This window comes from Centropristis striata, chromosome 7 (assembly GCF_030273125.1).
Source record: "Centropristis striata isolate RG_2023a ecotype Rhode Island chromosome 7, C.striata_1.0, whole genome shotgun sequence".
NCBI classification, from domain to species: Eukaryota; Metazoa; Chordata; class Actinopteri; order Perciformes; family Serranidae; genus Centropristis; species Centropristis striata.
Window position 1 is genome coordinate 12,670,468 of NC_081523.1, and position 22,607 is coordinate 12,693,074.

A 22,607-nucleotide genomic window follows, 5' to 3' on the forward strand; every position below is an offset into this window, starting at 1 on the left:
TTCATCCTATCTGTTTTCATGTCAGAGAGCCACTGAACCCACACATGTTTGGTAAGCAAGCTGGTCCCTTTGACCTCTCCATCAAGGCAAGGGGCAGCGGTTTGGCCTCCACGGTCAGTGATCGACTGGAATGAAGTGGACAACCAGTTGTTTATGCCTGCCACATAATTAACCCCTGACCTTGAACACTCGTACTTCCTTGGAAGTAATCATCTTGTTTTTTATAGTGGATATGCTTTCCCCTGGGACAGGCTGCTGCTAGTGTCCTGTGATTCATGGTGGTACTGTAGATGTTGGATTTAATACTGAAAAAAGACTGCGATACATGGACACAGCGAATGAATTCATCAGAGGAAAAGATGAGAAACACGCAGCCAATGATTTACATTTCATGGGTGCTACTCTGACCAGGAAGAATGTAAATCATTAGCTTATAAATTCTCTGACAGAGCACCTTATTAAGGAAGTTATGGGAACAAAAATGTATGAGAATTTCATGTCTGAGGATAAAGATCACTAGAATATTTATAAGGGGTCCACCTCAAGGACACAATATAAAACACTAGGCTCATACATACTTTACGTACTCAACAGCACATGGTGTTATCATTCAGTGACCACCCAGGCACATCTAAGTGAGCAGAACATTGCATAAGATTAAATATTTGGCAAAGGACATATTATACACATGACACTGTATAGTGTATTAAAGGGAAAGTTCACTCCCAAATCAAAAATACATATTTATTCTTGAATACAATAACCAATAACACATACTATTATTATAGTTGCATTATTTGAGAAACAGCTCTATGACAAATTTTGCCAACATGCTGCATCTCACTCCAGAACCATCTAGATTTATAAATAGCACTACAGGTAAGAGGAAAAACATGACTAACATACCTCAACCTTTAACACCATGGGAACAATACAAACACACTCAATAATAGAGTTGCAGTTCTGACAACAACATATCTTGTTCTGTCCTGTCTTCCGTTCCCCCTGCGATCAGTGTGCTCATCCATCCTCTGATGCAATCCTCACGCTCATTTATTTCTTTTGTGAATATTACTTTTCCCCGCTCATTTTTGGCAGTTTTGATGCAACACAGAACCCACTCCAAAGGGCAGAGATAGAAGAGCCATATGCTCATATCTCAGCTGAAAAGAAGGGACACCTCAGTAGATTGTATGTACAGATTGAGGGCTTTATTGCCAGTAAAAGTCTGATATGTTTTTCCACATGCATTACATCACGTGTCACATCTAATCGCATTTCTGTAGTGTGTGCTTCTCATTCATTTTTTGTCATGATTGAATGTTCATACAAGCATTTATTGTAGCTACCTATACACGTACTGCACATCCAGTATGTGATGCTGAATAGATTATAGTCTGCCTAGGTGCACTCCAGGCTGGATAGTTCTATAATGTTACTGTACTTCAAGAAGTCCTGACTGCATCCTCGCATATGGGCGATCAGCCATGTTTGACAGGCCCTGGTGCAGTGAAATGTGTCAAGTCCACACTACACAAGGCCAAGACAAGACCTGTCTCTCCAAGTTGAGTCGGAGATAGAAGATGGAACATGGAAGTGCCTGTCTCCACTGTCAATCTATCCTGTCAATCTATCCTTGCCTTACGCATGCCATTGCAGTGACTATCACCACATAAAACAGGATTCCTATACAGGGTCTGATGAAGTCCCACACCCAGGTGAAAGAGAGATTTAACATCAACTGATGGATCCTTGAAATGTGTTTTCACAACGTCTCAGCCTTGGTCATACATATCTCGGCTTAGCGTGAGCATTGATTTGTATTGATCCCCTACACAGAAATTTCAAAAAAATCTCATCTCACATGCAGGCTAGTTTTCACAGTGGTACATGCTTTATGTTTCAAGGGATATGATGATCCATGAAGCTGTGAATTCAGGATTAAGAATACTGTTGGAAGACATGCGTTTTTGAAGTGGGATTAGCCCACTGAAAAGTTATTCACAGCATCACCCCAGAAGCCCTTGAAAAGGTATCTTCGGATGCACTGCAGAGAGGTTTGAGTATCGGAGACGCACAACACTCATCATTTCTAAGACATGCAGACCGGGGGGCTCTGCCAAAGCTGGGGTGTGCAGAATGTGAAGAGCCCTCAGCTCAGAGGCAGAATGACACTTGGAGGGAAGCCTTAAGTGTCATTTTAAGCTTATGGATGAAGCTTCCGCAGCAGGTGTGTGAGGAGAAAACTGATCTACCTCAGGACAACCGAGAGTGATCCACAAGCTCTTTAACACCATTGAGGTGCACTTACTATAATGTTTAAGAGACACTCAAATGGCATGAGATGCATTGAGAAAGTAGAGGGAGGTTACGAGGGAAAAGCGAGTATGGGCTTGATGTGCCTGAAAATAAGGAAATAAAGCACGCCTGCTCCTGCAAGATCACAGTATTTGAATATATAATGCTTAAGCACACAACTAATAAATATTAAACAAACAAATATAAATTACTGAGAACGCTAGTTACAAATAAGTAGCAAAACAAGTATTACAACCAAACCTAAGTGCAGTATTGGAATATAGACATGTATTTAATATATGTTCACCATTTTAATTTAGCATGTTAGCATGCTAATATTTCCTAATTAGCACTAACATTTTGCAGATATTAAGACACTGGAGGAAAATACATTTTGGCTTGATAATGGTGCAACATAAATGTCAGGTGATATTCAAAGTAATTTCAGTTCAAATGTCTGGGGACAATGTGTGTGTGTGTGTGTGTGTGTGTGTGTGTGTGTGTGTGTGTGCGCGCGCTCCAGATTTCACTGGAATCCAATCAAAAGATTTCAGGATATGTCAAATTTATAAATGTCAACCTAATAGTGGCCCTGGAGGAAAAGTCAGGGGACCAAAGAAGCCATTACATTATCTGGGAACCATGTCTGTGCCAAATTATGTTCCAATCTATGGAATGGATTTGATCAAAGCCAATAGAATGTATCCTCTAGTGACCTGGTGAATCTCCAAGTGTCAATCTAATGACATGGTGCTGGAAGAAAAGTCTGGGGATCACCAAAGCCAGTATGATTCACCCTCTGGGGACAATGAAAGTCTGTGAAAAATACAATGGTTCCCCTGTGAAGATACTTCAGTCTGGACCAAAGTAGTGGACCAACTGACCAACATTCATCTTCAGATAATAGACTGTAAAACCATAACTACATGAAAGAGAGGGACACTTCAAAGTGTGACAAAGACAACTAGATATAAGAGATTTAAGAAGTTTAGATTAAAGCATAACATCTGAAGAAAAAGTTGCATCTTGACTAAATATTTAAAGTCATGTCGTCTGAAAGAGAAAGGGTTTTGGGTCACATTCTGAATGACTTAAACAGAGTTTAATATTGATGGTGCTGTCAAATTAAGATGCATCAGTGGTTTCAACAGAGAGTAATTTCACACTGATTTTATTCAGTCATTTTCTTGCTGACCCCCTCTCTGATCTACCCTGAACTGTCTGGAGGAGATTCTAAGAATGCTTTGGTAAAAAATAAAAAGTACTATCGTCCCCACTATGGCTATTCACACATCTATATCATTTCCATCCTGACTCATATTCATGATTATCTGAAATGTGGAATAATGATATAAGATCCTGCTGGGCACCAGCCAAAATCCTATATGTTTTGGTTTATAAACTGCACATTCTCTCTGACCATTGACTCTAATTTCAGTCACATTGAACTCTGTCGTAAACAACAGAGATTCTAATTTGGCTACACGCTGACCATCCTGAATTAATGCAGGTCTGTGTAGTCAAGCTGAACATGTATCAGTGTTCTGCTTTGGCTTGCAGTGCCAGCCAGAGGCCCTGGGCAGGACTAAGTCTAACTCTTTTCGGCCACCTGGGATTTGGAAATGCATCTCTATTTATGCTTTGGCCATCTGCCAAAAGGGCCATCCTTACTGCAGAGGCTAGGAGGTGACAACGAAGCTCAAGTGTCCGAGGGGGCCTTACACAATTAGGCCCTGGTAACAGCTCGTTCCCTTCAACTCCTCCGCAAGAAGGATAAAGCAGGTGAATGGGTGCTCAGGGACTGGCAAAGAAAAGGGAAAAGAAACTAACTAAATTGAACAAATACATCCAAATTATTTTCTTGCCGGTTTTACTCTTAACATCCAAAGTACAAATTTTCTTTTCATTTTCTCTTTTAATCAAAAAACATAACTACTGTAAAGAACTCAAGTATGTCACAAAATCACTCTTGAAGCACTTAGGCACATGCAACCTTCTTTTAAAAGTGCTGGCCTTTCCCTTGAAGACTAACAAGATTGCACTCCAAGCCACTTCCACTACCTGAAGGCAATTTGCGCCATTAGATTTGGTTTTAACAGCAAAGATGCACGGAGTAAAAAACCTGCCCAGCCTGTAATTTTGCTAGCAAAGCATCACCTTGCCAAACAAGAAAGGTCATCTTCCTGAAAGTATGTTTTTACAGCACTTTTTATTTTGGAGGATTTGCAGAAATCAGTGCTTACCGAAGGCATATGGAAAAGGTGATGTATCACTTTTATATTATCACTGATGAGTCAGACTACTGACAGAAGAGGGTGTGAGAGCATGCATGAGGCCACTGCTGACAAGATCAGGGCCAAGCACAGATGGATTCTGGTAAATAGTGTCAGATGCCGTTATTTGTATTCAATAAAGTTGAGGGGAAAAAGGTCAGTTTTGATCTGTCAAGCTTAAGGCTCGGCCTATAGGGCTAAATAAAACATCTATGTCAGTGGCACAAAAAAAGTGGCCCTAAACACCTTGATTCTAGTTTGTTTCCTGAGCTTGTTATCCAAAATGCCCTCTGGCAGCGGCGAGATAGGGTCAGCTCCTCCTGGGATGGAGGAATGGCAGCAAGATACCAGAGAAAATAGACATTTGAAGCACAACTCTGATCTCTGACCGGATCCTTTTCTTTGGATGCATGTAAACACACAGAGGAAGAGGCAAACAGAAAACATTTATAACTGACAAGAAAAACAATATTAATAATAAATGCTTTTATGTTCTTAATTCTGAGTTAAACAGACAAATGCATATGGCATTCATTGTGTCCTCGACTATGACCTTCCTCTTATTAAGACCAAATATAAAAGACATACAGAAAAAAAGGACTAAGATATCCCTTTTTTATTAAATACCATTTGTTACATTATGGTACTGTCAGTTTAAAATAAATTTCTTTCCTGTATATGCAGTACAGTATATTCTCACCCACCTACATATTCCATAAATATATATAAATGGAGGCATTTTGAGACACACTGCAAGAAAACATGAACACTGTTGTCCTTGAATGTAACGTGAGAGAACTGAGACATTTAAATGTTCTCATCGCTTATTAATCAGAAAATTACAAAAACATAAATTTGATCATTTCCAGCAGTTTATTAAAAAACAAAACGTACTCAACATATTAGTGTATGATACTCTTTTGAACATTTGCAGTTACATGTAACTCAGATGTTTTTGTTTTTGTGAATACTTGAAAAAGTACAGAGGTTGCAGGGATGCAGCCAGGAACTGAGACTAGAAGGGAAATGTTACTTATTGATATTTGATCATGCATGTAACAGAGGAAGTGGAACCAATTCTAAATGGCTTGTAGAATCCCATGTTTTCCAATTTAGGCAGCCCGCAACAAACTGGATTGTCTTACTTCATAGTTTGTGGGAGTAGGAACTCCATGCACCGAAATGTATCTGCATATTCAGTGACAAAGTGCATTTTCTATGACATGTCCCGTTTTAAGGCGTTTTAAACACTGTCTATTTAAACCTAAATGTCCAGCAGCACACATACACAAACATAAAGGACCATATTTACTGACCAGATTATGATTGAACTGCCACATAACAAGAGGTGCTCTGCTGTTTCCAGAGACACAAATATGGGGTGCTTTGAAGAAAGAAAGACCAAATGTGCAGCGAGCTAAAACAACAGGACTGCTGGCCCACAAGCATATCCATTTTTCCATTTTGATCTGCAGAGACTACTGTGAGACAGAAAGAGAGTATGCAGACACACTCACTGGCTCTCCATGAGTTGTTGATCATAGGCGTCTGACGGTTTGGCTCTGTGATTGTGGTCACTTCTTTGGATCTTTGGTGGACTATGGACCCTTCCCCCAGGATTCTCTACACTCATCTCTTCCTGTAAATGCAGTTTTCTAGCCACAGACTGTGAGCGGTGGGTGGGCTGTGGGATTGTGTATGTAATGCTGAGTGGGTGTCTGGAAATGGCCTTGTCCTCCACACAGCTCTACATCACAGTAATGGAGCAGTAGGGAGAGCCTTGAGCCTGCCAGCATTCACAATAGTTCTGAGGGCACTTCAGGTAGTGGGGCACATTTTTAGGTCTGTGATACAATGGTGACCTTGGGAAACTCTAGCAAGAGTGAATCACAAGATAAAGAATTGAACCTTTTAGAAGAATCTTACAACATAAGACACTAGGAATAAAAATACATTAGAGACTCTTGAGTATATAACCTAAAAACTATAAAATAATGTTGTATTCATCTGCTGCTACAACAGGTTGTTCATTTGAAATACAAGCACATGTGTTGTAAGGTTGTGACCCAAATAAATAGAAGAGAAGAGGAGCAGGAGAAGAAGTCCTTAGTTTTAGCGTAGGTATGAGTTATTCTATGAAAAAACAAACCAGTGTTAAAAGTTATGCTAATTTATGCGTATAAAAATAAAAGTGGTGTGCAGATTAGCATAATTTCAGTTAAACTTCCCAACTCTTGTAACCCAGAGGCGAGGCAGATTTATACCTAACAGAACAGACCTCAGGCTCTATGACTAAACTGATGCTTCTGTTTATCTTGAAAATAGGTTAACTTTCTGTGGACAAAGTACTTCTTCCGCCCGCTTACCGTGGAAAAGTTTCCCTCTAACAAACTTTCTTTCGCTAACTTATAGTTGCACTTAAATCAATCTTAATCCAGATAGCTAAGCCTGCCCCGAAAACTTCATTTTTTAAAAACTCAAAGTGAAAACCAACCCTAAAACACAATTCTGCTTTACTGCTCATATGATCTAAGACAGTTAGAGGATTTCAGTACATGAACAAATTTCCCCCGGAGCTATAAACAAAATAGCAGCAGCACTTTGTGGAGCTTTACCGCTGAGATGAATAGGGAGCTCATATTGTGGACACAGTGGCAATTTGCAAGATCATTTGCTGGAAATATGGGACCATTTTCTGGTTCAGACCAGTTATCTATCCAACAAAATAACTATGAGCAGAAAGAGCAAACAAATACTCATTTAGTCCGCATGTTTGACACTCTGCTCTGTCAGAGGAGCAGCCGAAGAATTAATCCTGATACGTGCTCATAGATATCAATTTAAAGGGAGACACAACAGGTAAATAACTAACAGATATAACCTTGAAACTTCCAGTTTATTATGCAGTCCAATTTTTCTACAAAAATGAGGTTTAAATATGCAAATAAGGCATTATTCAGTGTTAACTTTTGGTGAATTTAGGAGAAATATACAGATGCAAATAGACAAAGTGAGGTGGAATAAACACCTACATGATAGTGCTTTTTTCTGATGTTTTCGACTAGTCTGAAAATCTTAAGATTGTTATAGGAGAAAAATAGCCCAAATCTAAAATTGACCAGCACATGAAAAAAAAAAATGTTTTTGCCTTAAGTGTCTCATGATAACTGTTTAAATTGTAAAAATATTTCTGTCTTGTGGTAAATAAATAAAACAATATATCAGCAAAGATAATTTGTACTAGTATCTAGAATAATTTGGGATTTTTAAGGCCAGATGAGGTGTCATTAATTATGGAGAGAGCTACATTACACATTATATAGCATTATATTGATGAGGACAGGTGGAATAAATCATCAATCCTACCAACACATTGTATACCAGGCACACACAGCTAAAAAGCAAGTTGCATTTAAAATCTTTGAAGAGCTACTTTTTTCAATTGAATAATAGTATTGTCAGTTCAACAGTCTGTCAACAGTCTGTTGAACTGATCAGCAAAACAAAACGGTTAAAATTTAAACGGTTTATCATAAACATCCCTTCACTTTTTTTAACAGCAGCAACAAAGGGAGAAGGAAATGTTCCTGATCTTTGCTGCGGTGACTTTAACTGTGCAGCCTCACAGTGAGAAGGACATAACAACTGCCTCAATCTTGGCGAGAGGGAGCAGAAAACCACAAACCCACCTATCCCTCTCCACCCCACCTGCTGTCCTCGCTCGGTGGCCTCCATGGGAGCGCTGGAAGATATGCCGGCTAACAAGAGCTCTCATTCCCTCCCCCTGCCATCACAACAAACCAAAGATCCGCCGCTAGAAAGTCACCTCCTGTGAGGCGGTGGCAGTTTTGAGAACAGCGAGTCATTTCTCGCTTGAAGAGGTGCAGGTAACCACTCCGAGGTGTGCTGCTAAGTGAAGTGGTGGGTGTCACGGGGGTGGAAGGGGTGCTGGGAGAAACTGTCGGACCTCTGCCTCTGCCTTGTACCTGACAAATAAAGTCTATTGTTGTAGTCAAATGTTTAACAGTCAAGATGTACACAACCGTATCCTTTTGATACTCATTCTTTTTGCCTCGGGCTGCAGCGCTATTGTCTATGCTATCATCGTGCCCTTACACAGTAAATTGAGCACAACAAACAGATGCCAGCAGAAAATAAGTCAGGTCTCTATTTCTCATGCTCACTCTCCATAAGGTGAGGAGTCAGAGGGTCTGGTGAAACATTAGTCAGGAAAAAATAAACAAGAAAAGGAAATATAAGAGCCACTGGTTACCTCCTTTTCTGCTGTAAAACACACTAAACACCTCACTAATGCAGTCCTACATGTGGCACCAAAGAGTAAGCACAGAGCTACTCCTTATGGAGCCTCTTTTTTCCTCTTGCTGATGAAAGGCAGTCTGTGATCTGCCCCAGGTGAATTGACGAACAGTAATGGCTCCTTGGGGCTTTACAACGGGCACCAGCCATAAACACTGGCTGATTATCCTGTGGCAAGAAGCTGTGGAGGCAGCAGGGCTAATACAGCATGATAGCAACTGTCAATACATGATCAAATACAGGGCCACGCTTTAAAAAAAGATCTCACACATCCTACATTTAGCCTCAATCAATCCCACCCTGCTGATGTGTTTCAGAAGGAAAGGCAAAGACACATATTGATCAAAGAGCAAGACAGAATCTGCTCCAAGGACTTGAGGCCAAGGAAGGATGGAAAGAGATCGAGTTAGAGAGTGAACACCAGTCATCATAGAGAGACAATTTAGAAGGGCTGGATGTTTCATCGAAATTATTTTCAGTTAACCAGAAGCCCAAAGTTACTCTCAAAACGCCACTCTTGTTACCATGAAAATCATCATGTCCATTATCCATTTATCTGTGTTGATCCGCTGCCGCAGTTCAATCATTTTGTTCGCCAGAGACGACATACATTGGCGAGAAAAATGCTGAGTAGTGATAGCCGATAGGAGTTAGTTTTAGTCTAGCGCTTTTGAGCCTACACTATAAACAATTGTCTTGTAAATTAACAGTAGAATGCTGGCAGCAGGGTAGCATTAACAGTAATTCTACTGTTAATTTTACAGTTTACAGTTTATTTACTTAACAGTATGTCACTGTGATAAAACCACATACTGAATTACAGTAAAATCCTGCATTTGATTTATTTTTACAGTAGACTAAAACACAGTATAGTGCTGAAGCTAGTTGAAATACTGCTGCATTATACAATGCAGTCATTTTTTGTAAATAGAGCATATTACTGTCTGAAAGCCAATTACTACTAATTAAGCGCCGTCTTCACTGTAACCTCAGTAACTTAATATCCCATATACTGAATGAGTTAGTTAAGTAAAATACCGCCATTAAAAATGCGGACAAGAAGAGACTTAGAAAATATCATATATATATATATATATCATATATTTTATGGGAAACGGCAAGCTACTTATTGCCCAGAATGCATTGTTTTCTACAGTAGAATACCTTTTTAATGGAAAACAGTATGTTACTGTCACAATTTGGCTGTTTTCTTACAGCAATTTGTTACAGTGTAGTGTATTTTGAGTGCAGTGAGCCCTTTTTTAGTTTTCAGTTATATTATATTTAACATTCAAGAAACTCCACTGTTTTTTTAAAGAAAAATCAATGAAAGAAGGTTTCCAAAGGCAATGAATAATCGTGTTAAATATTTGTTATCACAATTTTGCCAAAAAATAATTGGGATTATGCCACAAATGATCAGCCCTACAATTAAACAAAATTAACTTTGCAACTTTCTTTTTTAATTTTTTGTTCCATCTTCCTGCATGGATAAATCATACTATCTGGAAACAGTTTCTCTAATAGCTTTAATTTTCTCTGTGATTTGCAGTGAGCTCTACATAAAGTATCCCTGAGTGAGAGCTTAAAGGAATAAGATAAAACCAACAACTCTGACAGAGAGTTAAGCAGAAAAAGCTGCATAAAATTGTGATCAAGCGTCCCTACTCATAGAGAAAAGAGGGTGACATATCTCCATGTTGTCTGCCAACTTTGAAAGATATGATTTACTTTCACTGCATCAAATTAAATTAAAATGTTGTTCAACCTCAACACAAGATGGGCTTGTTACACAAGGCTGTTTACGGGGAGACATTACAGCAAATGTCTGTGCAGAAGAATAAAACACATCCCCAATAAAAATCCCAACAGTTTATACTTCATTTGTCCTTGATAGGCTGGGAACGTGTGCCCTAAAAATGATCTGCAACCTCGTGACGACAGAGGCAATCAGTCCCAATCTTCACACTGTGACAGGTCATTACAATGTTTGGCTAGTTGCCCAATAACGTGGCACTTGTTCTCCTGTCACCACAGGGACATGACGCCACACTACTGAAAAGATGAATGACTTTGTGATAATAAGGGATCTAATAATAAAAGCAGTGACATTAGGCTGATATTAACCCTGCTTTTCTCAGGTGATGTTGAGACTCAGACTTGGTTCAACTGATGTAAAACTTGAATTTTGTTTGAGTATTACTTCAGAAGTTAAAGCTTAAATCAATGTTATGCGATAAAAAATAATAATTTCAGCACAAGCACATTATAAATGCAACAAAGAAACCTTTGGAATATAATATTTAAGTAATATTTTATAAGACAGAGACAAGACCCAGTGAGAGGTAGTTGCATTAAACTTATGAAACGTTTACTTTAATTGCTGCCGACACCTTCAGCTGTGATTATCTGACGTCTGCCCTGAATATAGAAATCTAAACACCTCAAGTTGAGTCATTGGCGGCTGTGTTCTAAAAAAATAAAATACAATAAAAAGACAAAGAGCAAGTACATTCAGTATATGCCCATCAAAGAAGTCAGAAATAGCTTGTACTTATCCTAACTGTCCATGTGCGACATCATTTCTGGCTGTGCTTTATAAAACCGGGCTAACAGGGAGAATATGTAGTGCATGTATTTAGGATAACGTTCAAAGGTGTGAAATTGGATTTGGCACTGACGGAGCAAGGAGATAGTAAGAGCAACAGTAAAAAGCCTGGGCTGGCCCACACATACATTATGTTACATCTGTAGAGTAGACACTGTATACAGAGCCAAACATCGATCTGTGCCAGCCAGGACTGATTGAAAACACTGGATTAGATATCACATAAAATAAAGGATAATCCTACAATCCAATTCAATCCTAAATCTGACCTAAACTGAGTTCTGTATGCTGAAAGGTTTGTTCCTTTAAACCGGGCTTAGACTATAGGAGGAGGATTTTAAAACTGGGGTTGCATCATGCACACAAGGAGAATCTTCACAGATAATCTACTCTAAAATCTCAAACATGCAAACACGACAAGACTTAAATATAATGGAGCAGCACCACACAGCAGGATATTATTGAAGTAAAAGCACCACCTAACATGATCTGTCTCATGTGATCTTATGAAGAAACACTGAGACTGGTGCAATGTAACAACTTGCTGAAATAATGCTTTGCATTGAGAACAAACAAAAGCAGACGGCTGGATGAGAAAATGATTGGGGATATGCAGTCAACACAGGTTGTCTATTCTTCAGCTAAACCTTGAGGTTAGAGTTTAACTGTCAGTATCTGTCAATAGTATACTTGCTGCTATCGATAGCTTCAAGGGCTAGAATGTTTATGGTTGCTTTAAAATGCTGTCAGTTGCCCTGGCTTGTTTCATCCACTATTGTTCACAAAGTAGTGATGCACCAACCATATTTTAAATTCCAAATATCAACCATCTTTGATAATTATTGGGGAGACCCTGATGAGGTTGAACAGTTCAGGATTTTTAAGGCTGCAGTTAAAAGGAAAGTTGGGTGAATTCAAAATTTCAAGGCAACAAACTTCGATAAAATTGTAAGTTGGACAATTAAACTAAATATTTTAAGTTTTGTTTTTGAGTTTGCTCAACTCTGAATTTAGATTTTTGTCAACTCATCTGTAAGTTGTACTAATTTACAATTTTACATAACTTTTCATCCTCACTTCTGCTAACTTCTGCAATGTGCTGAATAGGCACGATTGTAATGGCGCTATGAAATGTCAGCTAATGTTGCAACCACAATTTTGATTTAGCATTGATACGGTAATGGCTACTCTTGTAGCTGTAACAAGCAGCACCGCTAGCATCAGTTAGCCGCTAGCATCAGTTAGCCGCTAGCTTTTGCTAATGAATTTCACTGCTTTCCTGCATTTCACAACAAAGAAATAAGAGTTAGCAGAACTATTGTCCCTTGTTTTGAACCCCAACTTAAATATATAAGTAACAACAACTCACCAACTTGTTTTTGAGCATACAACTGGCTTCCTTTGTTGTGCTAACTTACATTATTGCCCTCAATGTCAATAATTTATATTTCCAAGTTTTACCAACTTAAATCCCTGTTTTAGGCAAAAAAAAATACAAGTTGGCTTTTTTGCAGTGTGGTACTGCCCCATGTTCCAGACCAGATTTTTCTGCAGATTGTCGGGAGGGATAAATGGCAGACTGAGTTTAGCTTTAAGGATTTCATCTTCGAAAAATGACTCCAGGCTGCAGACATCCATCATGTTGCAACAGCTGAGCTTTTGAACTAGAAAACGAATTAATGTATTGATGAGTTTACAGTAGTAAGATGCCATACTAAAAAGTTATGTGCAAGTTTCAAGTGCCAGCAGAAAGGGGTGCACCACTATCCACCCATAAACTTGTGTGATATTGATTAAAATAACACACACATTAAGATAAATTGCTCAGCAGGATTAAAACGCCCCTTGTTTTTGTTCTTGTGTGTTATACAGAAAAATCAGCCAGTGTTTTTTTTTCTCCTTTTCAGTAAGCTTGACATCCATTAAAAGCCAACACAGAACCATGACAAAGTGAGCTGAGCTTACATTCTAAAGGAACAATTATTGATATGCCTTTATCATTTAATTGCAGGAATTATCCAGACACTAGATTTGATTATTAACAAAATTCTTCGTCTCTTTCCCTCCCTATCTCTCCCTCTTTCTCACACCCACTCTCTTCCATTCAACTGTAATGACGGTGAGGAAAATTGGCAGACATTAATGTGTATTCAGCCCATATCGAATCAGTTTCTCACCACCCTAAGGGCTTAATAGGAAACAATAAATGAATTATGACATGAATGCTAGCCAATTGCTCACAATTCTGGCTGGAGACAAACACAATGACATGCCGTTGATATAGCGACTCGGTCCATTTCCTTTTATGTTTTGTGGGTTTCATTAAATAGGAAAAAAAATGATGTGAAAACAAATAATTAATGACTGACATGGACTGTCCCAAAATGAAAGCCCCTTTCTTTTTTCCAGTTTATCACTAAATTACTGTCTTGTTTAACCTTGGTGTGAGTGTGGCAGAGTTAGGAGACAGATATAAATGGTTTCTGTAGGTATTGGTTAACGTCTCTGTTTCTCTCTGTGTGTTTATCCCTCTCTCTCTTTCAAACCAATAATGATCCATCTCACCGCACAGTTTGCACCATGATACATTAAATCCATTACTTAGAAGCACACCTGCGATGAAATGAAGGACAACTGTGCTGTGCAGGCTAATGCAATGCTCAGCCAAGCACACACAGAGGCAGGGCAGAACCAGGACTTGGCCTATATATCATACTGCAGGATTTAGCAAGATTTAGCACTTACAGATGGAGAGCTACATGCTGTTTCCAAACCCTGGGACCTATTAAAGATGCATACGTTTTTTAAGGCAAGATATTCATTTGGGCTGGGCAATATGGCGACACATATTTTACGATATAAAAATGTGCATTGTATATATTTTTCTATGGCAGTGACGAAAAACCTGCAGCCAAACTGTTTTGCAGAAATATTTATGATGCTTTACATTTTCATCTTATTGCACAGGAGCAATGCTGGAGGAAACCATAGAAAATAGTCTGTACCATGCAGTTATTTCACTTTGTCAAGCAAGACCTGAACATCTTTCTAGTTTCTGCTTTTAACACCTGATAATTCCATTATTGTATCGTGTTCCTCTCATAGTTTTTTTATTCTCTGTAGCACTTTGAGAATGCTGAAATGTAAAGTGCAATGCAAATAAAATCTATGATATTATTATTATTATTATTATTATTATTATTGTTTGTTAATGTATTAAATTACCAGAAAACATGCTTTATCATGATATACATCAATATCAAGATATAAAATTATCTATACCGGGATAGAAGATTTTGGCCATATTGCCCTAATATTAATGTGTAGGTTTGATGCTTCAGTCTACCTAATAAACACGGCTGGTGTGATCCTATTACAAGCTTTTTCAAATGAACTGACACATTAACAAGCTTTCACTTCCTGACAGACTGTCTTGTGGTACTGCAAGTAATATTGACATAAGCAAACCTTGACACTGCTGTGAAATTGACAGTAAAAAGTGAAACAGACTGCTTGAGAAAGGAGAAAAAAGCAACTTTTGAAATATAAAATCAGCTCACTCTGGCTGCTTCTTGTTATTGCCGTGAACAGCTATCGAATCAAACAGCTCAGTTGTTTGTTGTGTGGAGTTTCAGAAGAATGGCTGGAGGAAGCTTTGCAACACTAATCAATAGATGTTTCTGTTGTTTTAAGAAAAGTGATGTTACTGATTTCCCAGTGCTTTTCTCTCTTTCTTTCTTTGCAAAATCATCAAAAAACACATCATGGTGCAAAGCCAGCAGGGTACTCACACAGCTGCAATGACTTCTGATTTCTGGTTGGTCACACCCACATTGCCTTGCACCTCACCTTTGCTTTAGAGATTACCCTTGTGCCCAGTTTCAGGGCGTAAGAGACTTAAAAGTTCAGAAAGTCCATTTAAAGATAGAGCATAAATTGTACTGGGCTTGAGAACAATGCCCCTGGTCTGACATAAAGTATTATCTCATAGGCAGCAAAAACCTTCTGACACTAACCTTTATTAAGAGCATGCTCAACAAAAGAAAGCCAGTTCAGCATTTCCTTTCTCTACCAAACCCACTATCATTTTGCTGAACTCGTTCTTTCAACAGCGATTTACTTCCTGTCAGCTGTTCGACATTTTTATTCATGGCTCAAGGTCATTATTTGTGTTGGAAGAATCTGTCAGATCAAACAGACAAATCCTACTTTGTGGAAATGTGTAATAGGACAGAGAGGTGTTTTGAAAGCCTTACAAACTCTTATTTATTTATTTCTGGGAGAATTTAAGTGTTTAATGTTTGTAGAGAAAGCAAGGGGGGAGAGTGGTTCTACTTACTGTGTTGGCAGTGAACACCACTAAAGCCTGGTGGACACTTGCAGACGTATCCAATGAAGGTGTCTCCCCTGTAGGTCTCACTGATCTCACATGTTCCTCTGTTGTGACAAGGGTTTGGATGGCAAGGACCTGCATCGAAAAAACCCCAGAAGAAAACACTTTTAAGAGGTGTGTTTGTGCCGTATTACCAATATTAAAGCAGTGTGTTCCGGCAGTGAGAAACTGATAATGACCTCAATCTTTTACTTTCTCATTTACTGTGCATACAAGTACACATTGTTCTAGGTAATTGATTCGCTCTGGTGTAGCACACTGTTCTTTCAGTGTGTGCATAAATAAAAGGAACATTACCATGCCAACAGTGACAAAGAAAAACAAAAACATCCATACACAATCTTACCCAGCCAATAATTAAAAACAAACTAATCCAACGTGTGTATCATCTGTGCATCTGAATGAATAAATGATACTGAGTTGAACCTTGTGAGACAGTGTTTAAGTAAAAGAGTTTGACAGGCAAAAGTAAGGATGACAGGAGAGAGAGGGGGAGGCTGGCTGGTGAATGCTGCTGGTCTCTGTGGTTTGGAGGGCAAAAATCATTGAATATGTCGCCTCCAGGGATGCAACACTTCATTCTCACAGCGCTAAGTGGAGAGCACAGACTAGCTGCAAGGTAGAGCACTATCAACTATATATATGCACAAAAAAACATGCATGCCAATACGCACACAGAGACTGGCACATTACACCTACACACATGAGTGTGCATAGGAGTGAATTGCTTAACCAGACTTTGGTCAGCTGAATACTGAGTGGAATAACTTGAAAATGATACCAACGCTGGCGAAACATAAAATAGGCAATTAGTGGGTTATTTGTTACAATAGAAATAATAGCTTACTTTGAAATAAATATAACTAAAATTGTGCTATTATGCACAATTCAAACGTTAAACAGGCCAAATAGCTTAGTTTTGGGCTTTGCATCCAATTTATGTGGCCAATTATCAATAGTGTACTATTCCACAGAGCAAAACACTGTTTGCTTGAGTGACTGCATAGACTTCTCCTGCTCCGCTGGGTATGAGGCACAGGCTTTCTGGATAATTAATAACTGACCTTCTGCCACTGGAGCGGCTATTTATTCTTTAAATAACAGAAAGTAGTCAGTATTGTAACACTGTGGGAAGCTTTGACACCAATCTTTGATCTTTTTGAGTGGGTAACTTTGCATTGTCTAAATAGATAAATATTCAAAAATAATAATAAAAATAATAAAATGAAAGTCAATACAAGGTTGGTTACAGTGAAATTCATTCTAACTTTCAAGGTGCGCCTGTGTGTATAAGACTTAAGTTGTTCATTGGCAGCAACATGTACATGTATAACTTTACTTGTCAAAATGCAGGGAAAAGTGCAAGATTAAGAATAATAAATGTTCAACACAACTCTTTAATAACACATGATTTTAAGATCATCTCCAGAAGATAATAACATCACATTACAATTTCCGTGTCAAAGCGACAGACTACAATTAAGTCTAGCCCATTTCAGAGGGGAAAACAATTCATCGCTCTCCATTAATTTGTCAAAACTATCTGCTAACAATCAACAGAATAATGCCTCAACACTATTGTGTGGTGGGATGCACTACCAACAGGACAAAACACCCATAACTAGGATTTTATAGGCTGCTGAACCAAAGAAGCCGAGCCTTTAAGAAGACAAAAGTGGATGCAGGCAATAAGACATGAGGCATCAGCAGAAAGAATGGGATAAACTGTGGGATCCTGACACTCAGTATGCCTAACAGGGGCTGCAAGACTTTTGGCACTAAATCAAATATTCAAATGCCATTTTTAGTGGTTTTCAGAGTATGAAATGTTGCACTCTCTAGGAGAAGGTTCACAAAGTAGCAAAATTACACAAAGTCTAAATACTGCAAATCAGAAGTTGCCTTTAAAATAGTATAGACTACAAGGATTGCTCTCAGTCATGCATGGATGCATCTGGTTTTGCATAGTTTGCATTACGTAATACTGAGTTCCCTAATTGTTCTGTTGTCTTCCTTGCTGTGCTACAGCTTGAGTCTTATTTTATCACTTTGAATACAAGATTACTTTGTAAAAGTTTCCACATGTTGCCAGTCCATATCAAACTGATTACAGCAGTTCAGGATTCCTAATGAAAATCCCAGGATGTATGCGCTGAACAGTGTGCTGTGGTCATTGCAGCTCAGTGGAGAAAAGGCTCTAATGCAGAAAACATTAATTTGCAAGAGAATTAATATTCATAGCCACTAAGCACATGTATTCTTGCTGTGTGTGCAGCACCCCATTCATCATTACCATTGTTTTCTTTATAATATTTGGGAGTAGTGAACACTGGGTAGCTACGAGTGAGCTCACGCTTTGGGAATTTAGAAAAAAATCTGCTGGTTATGATTTATAACTCAGTTGGAGAACTTTTTTTTCCCCTCAGGATTTGATCTCTTTGGAACCGATGGGGATAGCCACAGCTTTGAATCAAAGTTATGACAACCGAATGCATATGACACAGCAATATATTACTTCATTGGCAGTGCCCACAACATGGTGCCATATTACTGCCATCTCAAATCTTTCTTGGACTAACCTGCAGCGTGGGGCCAAATGTAAATGACGAGGCCTTGACGCAGGGTTATTGGTTTCATAACTCAAGGGCCTGCCAATAGCTGTCTCATCTTTTAAACATCGAGTTGTACGACTGCGCTGAGTGCTGTCAAAACTTTGTGGATTGAGATTGGATGGGAAAACTTTAGAAGTCCATCGTTGGATATTAATGTGAGCCTGGCTAAAGCCCAGCACATGTTGAACATTAGAAGACCTTTGCGAGAAGAAAGTCTGACGGTTTATGCGATAACTTACGGTCAGTCTGAAGCTTGAAAAATTCCGTTGACATAAAAAAAAACAGATGAAGCAAAACAAATGTGCTTCCGTGAGTCTTTTTTTTAAGCTTCCTGTCTCTGGATGCAATTTCTATTCTAGTCTTTTTACAGTCATATCTTATGGTTGACAGGTAAACTGCGCTTTGACAGGTCTCTTATTTCATTTTAACTGATAAGCAACAAGAAGAAGTCTCAAGGGTGAGGCTATCATGCCCTCTTAAGTCAATTTGACAAATGAGCAGCCATGAGCACAAAATTTGACAATGTCAAGTAAACGGGTGCGGCCTTGGATTGTATACTACATCATCTGCTCAACCATTTAAGGCTAGCCCCAACCCAGAGAATATATGGGCTGAAAATGAACTCAGGAAAGAAAATAAATAAATAAACACCATGAGCAACCTTATTATTGTTCTCCTGTTGGAATTAGTAGGCCTCTGGATATGAATTACAAACGAGTTAATCCTATCGAAGTCATGCCATTTCAAAGCCAGGACCTGTATCAGTAATAATGAGAGCGGTGGCTAATCAGTTGAACAGAGGAACGTATAATAGCTTTCACAGAGGCCCTTGCTCTCTGAGGGAGAGGGGGGGTGACAGGTTTCAGGGCTGTTTTGACGTGCCGATCTATAGTCGCACCAAGGCGCAGTGACAGCCTCCCTAATGGAGAGCGCATAAAGCAGAAAAAAAAGGGAGGGAAGGAGGTGGAGACAGGAAGAGAGAGAAAGAGACAGAGAGGGGGAGAGAGAAAGAGTGGGAGAAGAGATACAGAGAGTGTTTTCTGTATGACACCTACATTTGAGTCCAAAATGTGTTATATTTTAGATAGAAAGGGGCTCAAATAGATTACAAAGCAATATTTCAAAAAGACTGATTTACTGATACTGTGATTTATGGAGCTGGATAACAATTCTAAACCAAGAACACTTCAAGGAGAGGGAAACACTGCATATTTTTACACACTGGGTTGAAAAAAGACAAAAACCTGATGGTCTGAAACAAACCTGATGGAGGCAAGATCAGATGCCACAGTTACATTAGCACAAATACAAAAAACAAGACATTCAATCAGCATATTAGATCTCTCAGCTATTCTGCTGAGGGAATGTAAACTAACGTTATTAGAGAAAAATCTTGACACACACTGGACGACAAGAGTTCTTAGAAAAACAGCGTTGTGCAGGATTTAATGAAAGGATATCAAACTACAGATTCCACTGACGAAGTACAGGCAAGCAATGTGGTCAGAACAAACTGTGACCCCACTTTTCTGACCTGTGGTACCCAAAAAGTTTGTGCGTATTTCACTCTTCTGAGGCCTGACTCACGCTCTTTAATTTCCTGGATTTGTTCTCATGTGATACTTTGGGATTTCCAGGGAACTCCTAAATCAGAGTCAACACCTTATCTCAACCCACCTGCACATCCTAACAGGATGTCACCATGTGTAATTGCCTTTGCTACTATCATGTCCTTAGTGGGTTGCCATTTGCAGAACTCTTTAAAAACCTACTGGAAAAATAAGACATACAGATAGTGTTCCAAGAGTTGTATTCAAGACTTTTTAATGCTTCTCAGAATTAAATTTGGGAATTTACTGTAACCAAAATTGAAGAAAAAAAACATGAAGTGACATAAATCAGTCACGGTTAGACAATACAAGTTTATTGTAATATAAAATATTGCTATTTTGTCTTATGGAAGAAATGAGGATTGAACAAAATTGTGAAATACCTGGAGACTTACTTGGTGATTTAGTATTTCTCACTCTATGGGATTTCACAGCCTTGATTCCCATATTGCCAAGTTTAAAAAACTTTTTGTCTAAAATACATGGAGCCTTGTATGCATTCGCTTATATCTAAGTTGAATAGGTAATATTCACTATACTTGTGCCTGGACAGCTGGAAACAAAATATGTGTTTTTGGTTCTGCTATTTGTATATATGTGATGTTAGAGCATGACTTTTGAAAACCTAATTTAAGACAATTTAACATGAATTAAGGCCTTATTTTCAGATGAATGAAATCAATGCATTTTAGGGATCCACAGGAACCCTGCATATATAAATGTGTGGCTGATGGGCTAAAAACCGGTACTAGGCAACACAATGTTTTCCTTTTCCATTTTGCAATATAATGTATTATTTTATGATTGGAGGATGACAGTCATGATGGAAGCAGTAAGGAGAGGACAAAAACTAGTTAAAAAAAAATGGGCAAGTTTATCCAGAAAAGGCAGGCATGTGGACACTGTGTCATCTGAGGAGATCTCATCAGACTGTCAGCTGATGCTCTCTTCACTCTGCGTGCATGTTGTGTGATGCATGTCTGTGTGCTGCATGTCTGGAGGAAACATTGGCAGCTTTCTTGTGTGAATGTCAGCTGCTGATCTGCTGTACAAGCCAACACTCGCTCAGTGATTGATGTGAGCCTGTGTTGTGTCCGGCACGAGCTCTGTGATTTCTTTTCTGGCTGCAAAGAGAGTCCAATCAATCAGCTGTGAAAACCTGACCAATGGTTAAACACAGGAAAGAATCCTTTGTTTCCCCCATAGATCAATCACACAGGCACAATGCTTTTAGGGTTAAAGCTACATATGCGCTCCTACATCTTAGCTGACAGCTGTCACAAACATTAGCTTGTGTCAAATGTATGTGCAAACACTAAATTCATTAGACTGCACCTTAAATGAGAGCCCCTTTAAATTACATAGTTTTACAATGCACCATTGAGGCTGAGAGGCTTGAGGTATTAAGACTCACTTAATTTCATAAGAGGGAAATAATTAATTGAGCCTCACTGTGTTTTTCCATTCAAGAGACTCAGAGAACAATCCTCTATTTAAAAAAAAGGTTAACAAAACACAGAATTACAGCTCTTTCACTGACAACACAATGCATTCAAAAGTAATACTGTCTTGCTACTGCTTCCTCTGTGTTGGTTGGGGTCATGAGGAGGTCAGGCAAAGCATTAGCGAATGTTCCTTGATAAAGATTTCTGCAGATCCCAGTGAAGTGGGTCAGGTTGTGGGGTCAGCTGACCATTTACAGCAGCCGTGGAGGAAGTGTCTTTAATCCGATACTCTTATTAAACACAAACAAGCATCTGCACTGAACCTGGGCTTTTGTTGACAGCTGCACAGAGAAATATTTCCCCAGTTACACCCACTACCTTCTCTGAAAAAAGCGTGATTTTTAGGACATTCAGTTGATCAGAGGTTCATAATGTTTTGTTTTTTTTTAGCAAAAAGACCCCAAACCTATGTATGTACTGTGGAAAAATTTGATGACACCTTGTTTTTACCCTTAGAAATATATTACAAATAATCCAAACAAATGTGGTACAGACTAATGGACATACTTTAGGCAATTTAAAGTAACAGTAAACCTCTCTTGTCTTCCAAATAATTTGACTGATTTCTTCTGATTTTTGCTTCGTCAAGCCCAGAGAACACTTTGACAAAGGGAAAATCAAAATCTGGGTTGCAGCCACAAGTGGGTTAAATTAATGAATCTGAAAACTTTTCAGAGACCCCTTGGCAGAGCGTCCCTGCATCTCACTTTGAGAATCAGTGCAGTAGATAACTTAATTGACTGAATGAAAATGAAACTGAAAATGAAATTGTCAAGTCTGAATTTCAGTTCCAATATCCTCGGTCTTACACAGTCCTGAGTTAACAAGCCAGCCCATCCAGTGCCTTGTTAACCTTTTATTACATCTTTTTAAAAAGAAACACATTTTACCTGCCTCAAGAGAGTGAAATTTACATTAAAGTTCCTCGGCTCCGAGTGTGCATCGAGCCACATCTCAGAGAAATCTGACATGGCCTAATTGTGTCAAATCT

General features: G+C 38.8%; 1 protein-coding gene across 2 annotated transcripts in view; it reads right to left on the reverse strand.

Moving 5' to 3' along the window:
- The window catches only part of LOC131974592 (EGF-like repeat and discoidin I-like domain-containing protein 3), a 110,882-nt gene that overhangs the window by 56,682 nt on the left and 31,593 nt on the right, over positions 1–22,607 (reverse strand). For both annotated transcript variants that reach the window (XM_059336969.1, XM_059336968.1), the window contains exon 3: positions 15,836–15,964. In XM_059336969.1, coding sequence (XP_059192952.1) covers positions 15,836–15,964 — 129 coding nt within the window. The remainder of the gene's footprint in view (positions 1–15,835; positions 15,965–22,607) is intronic.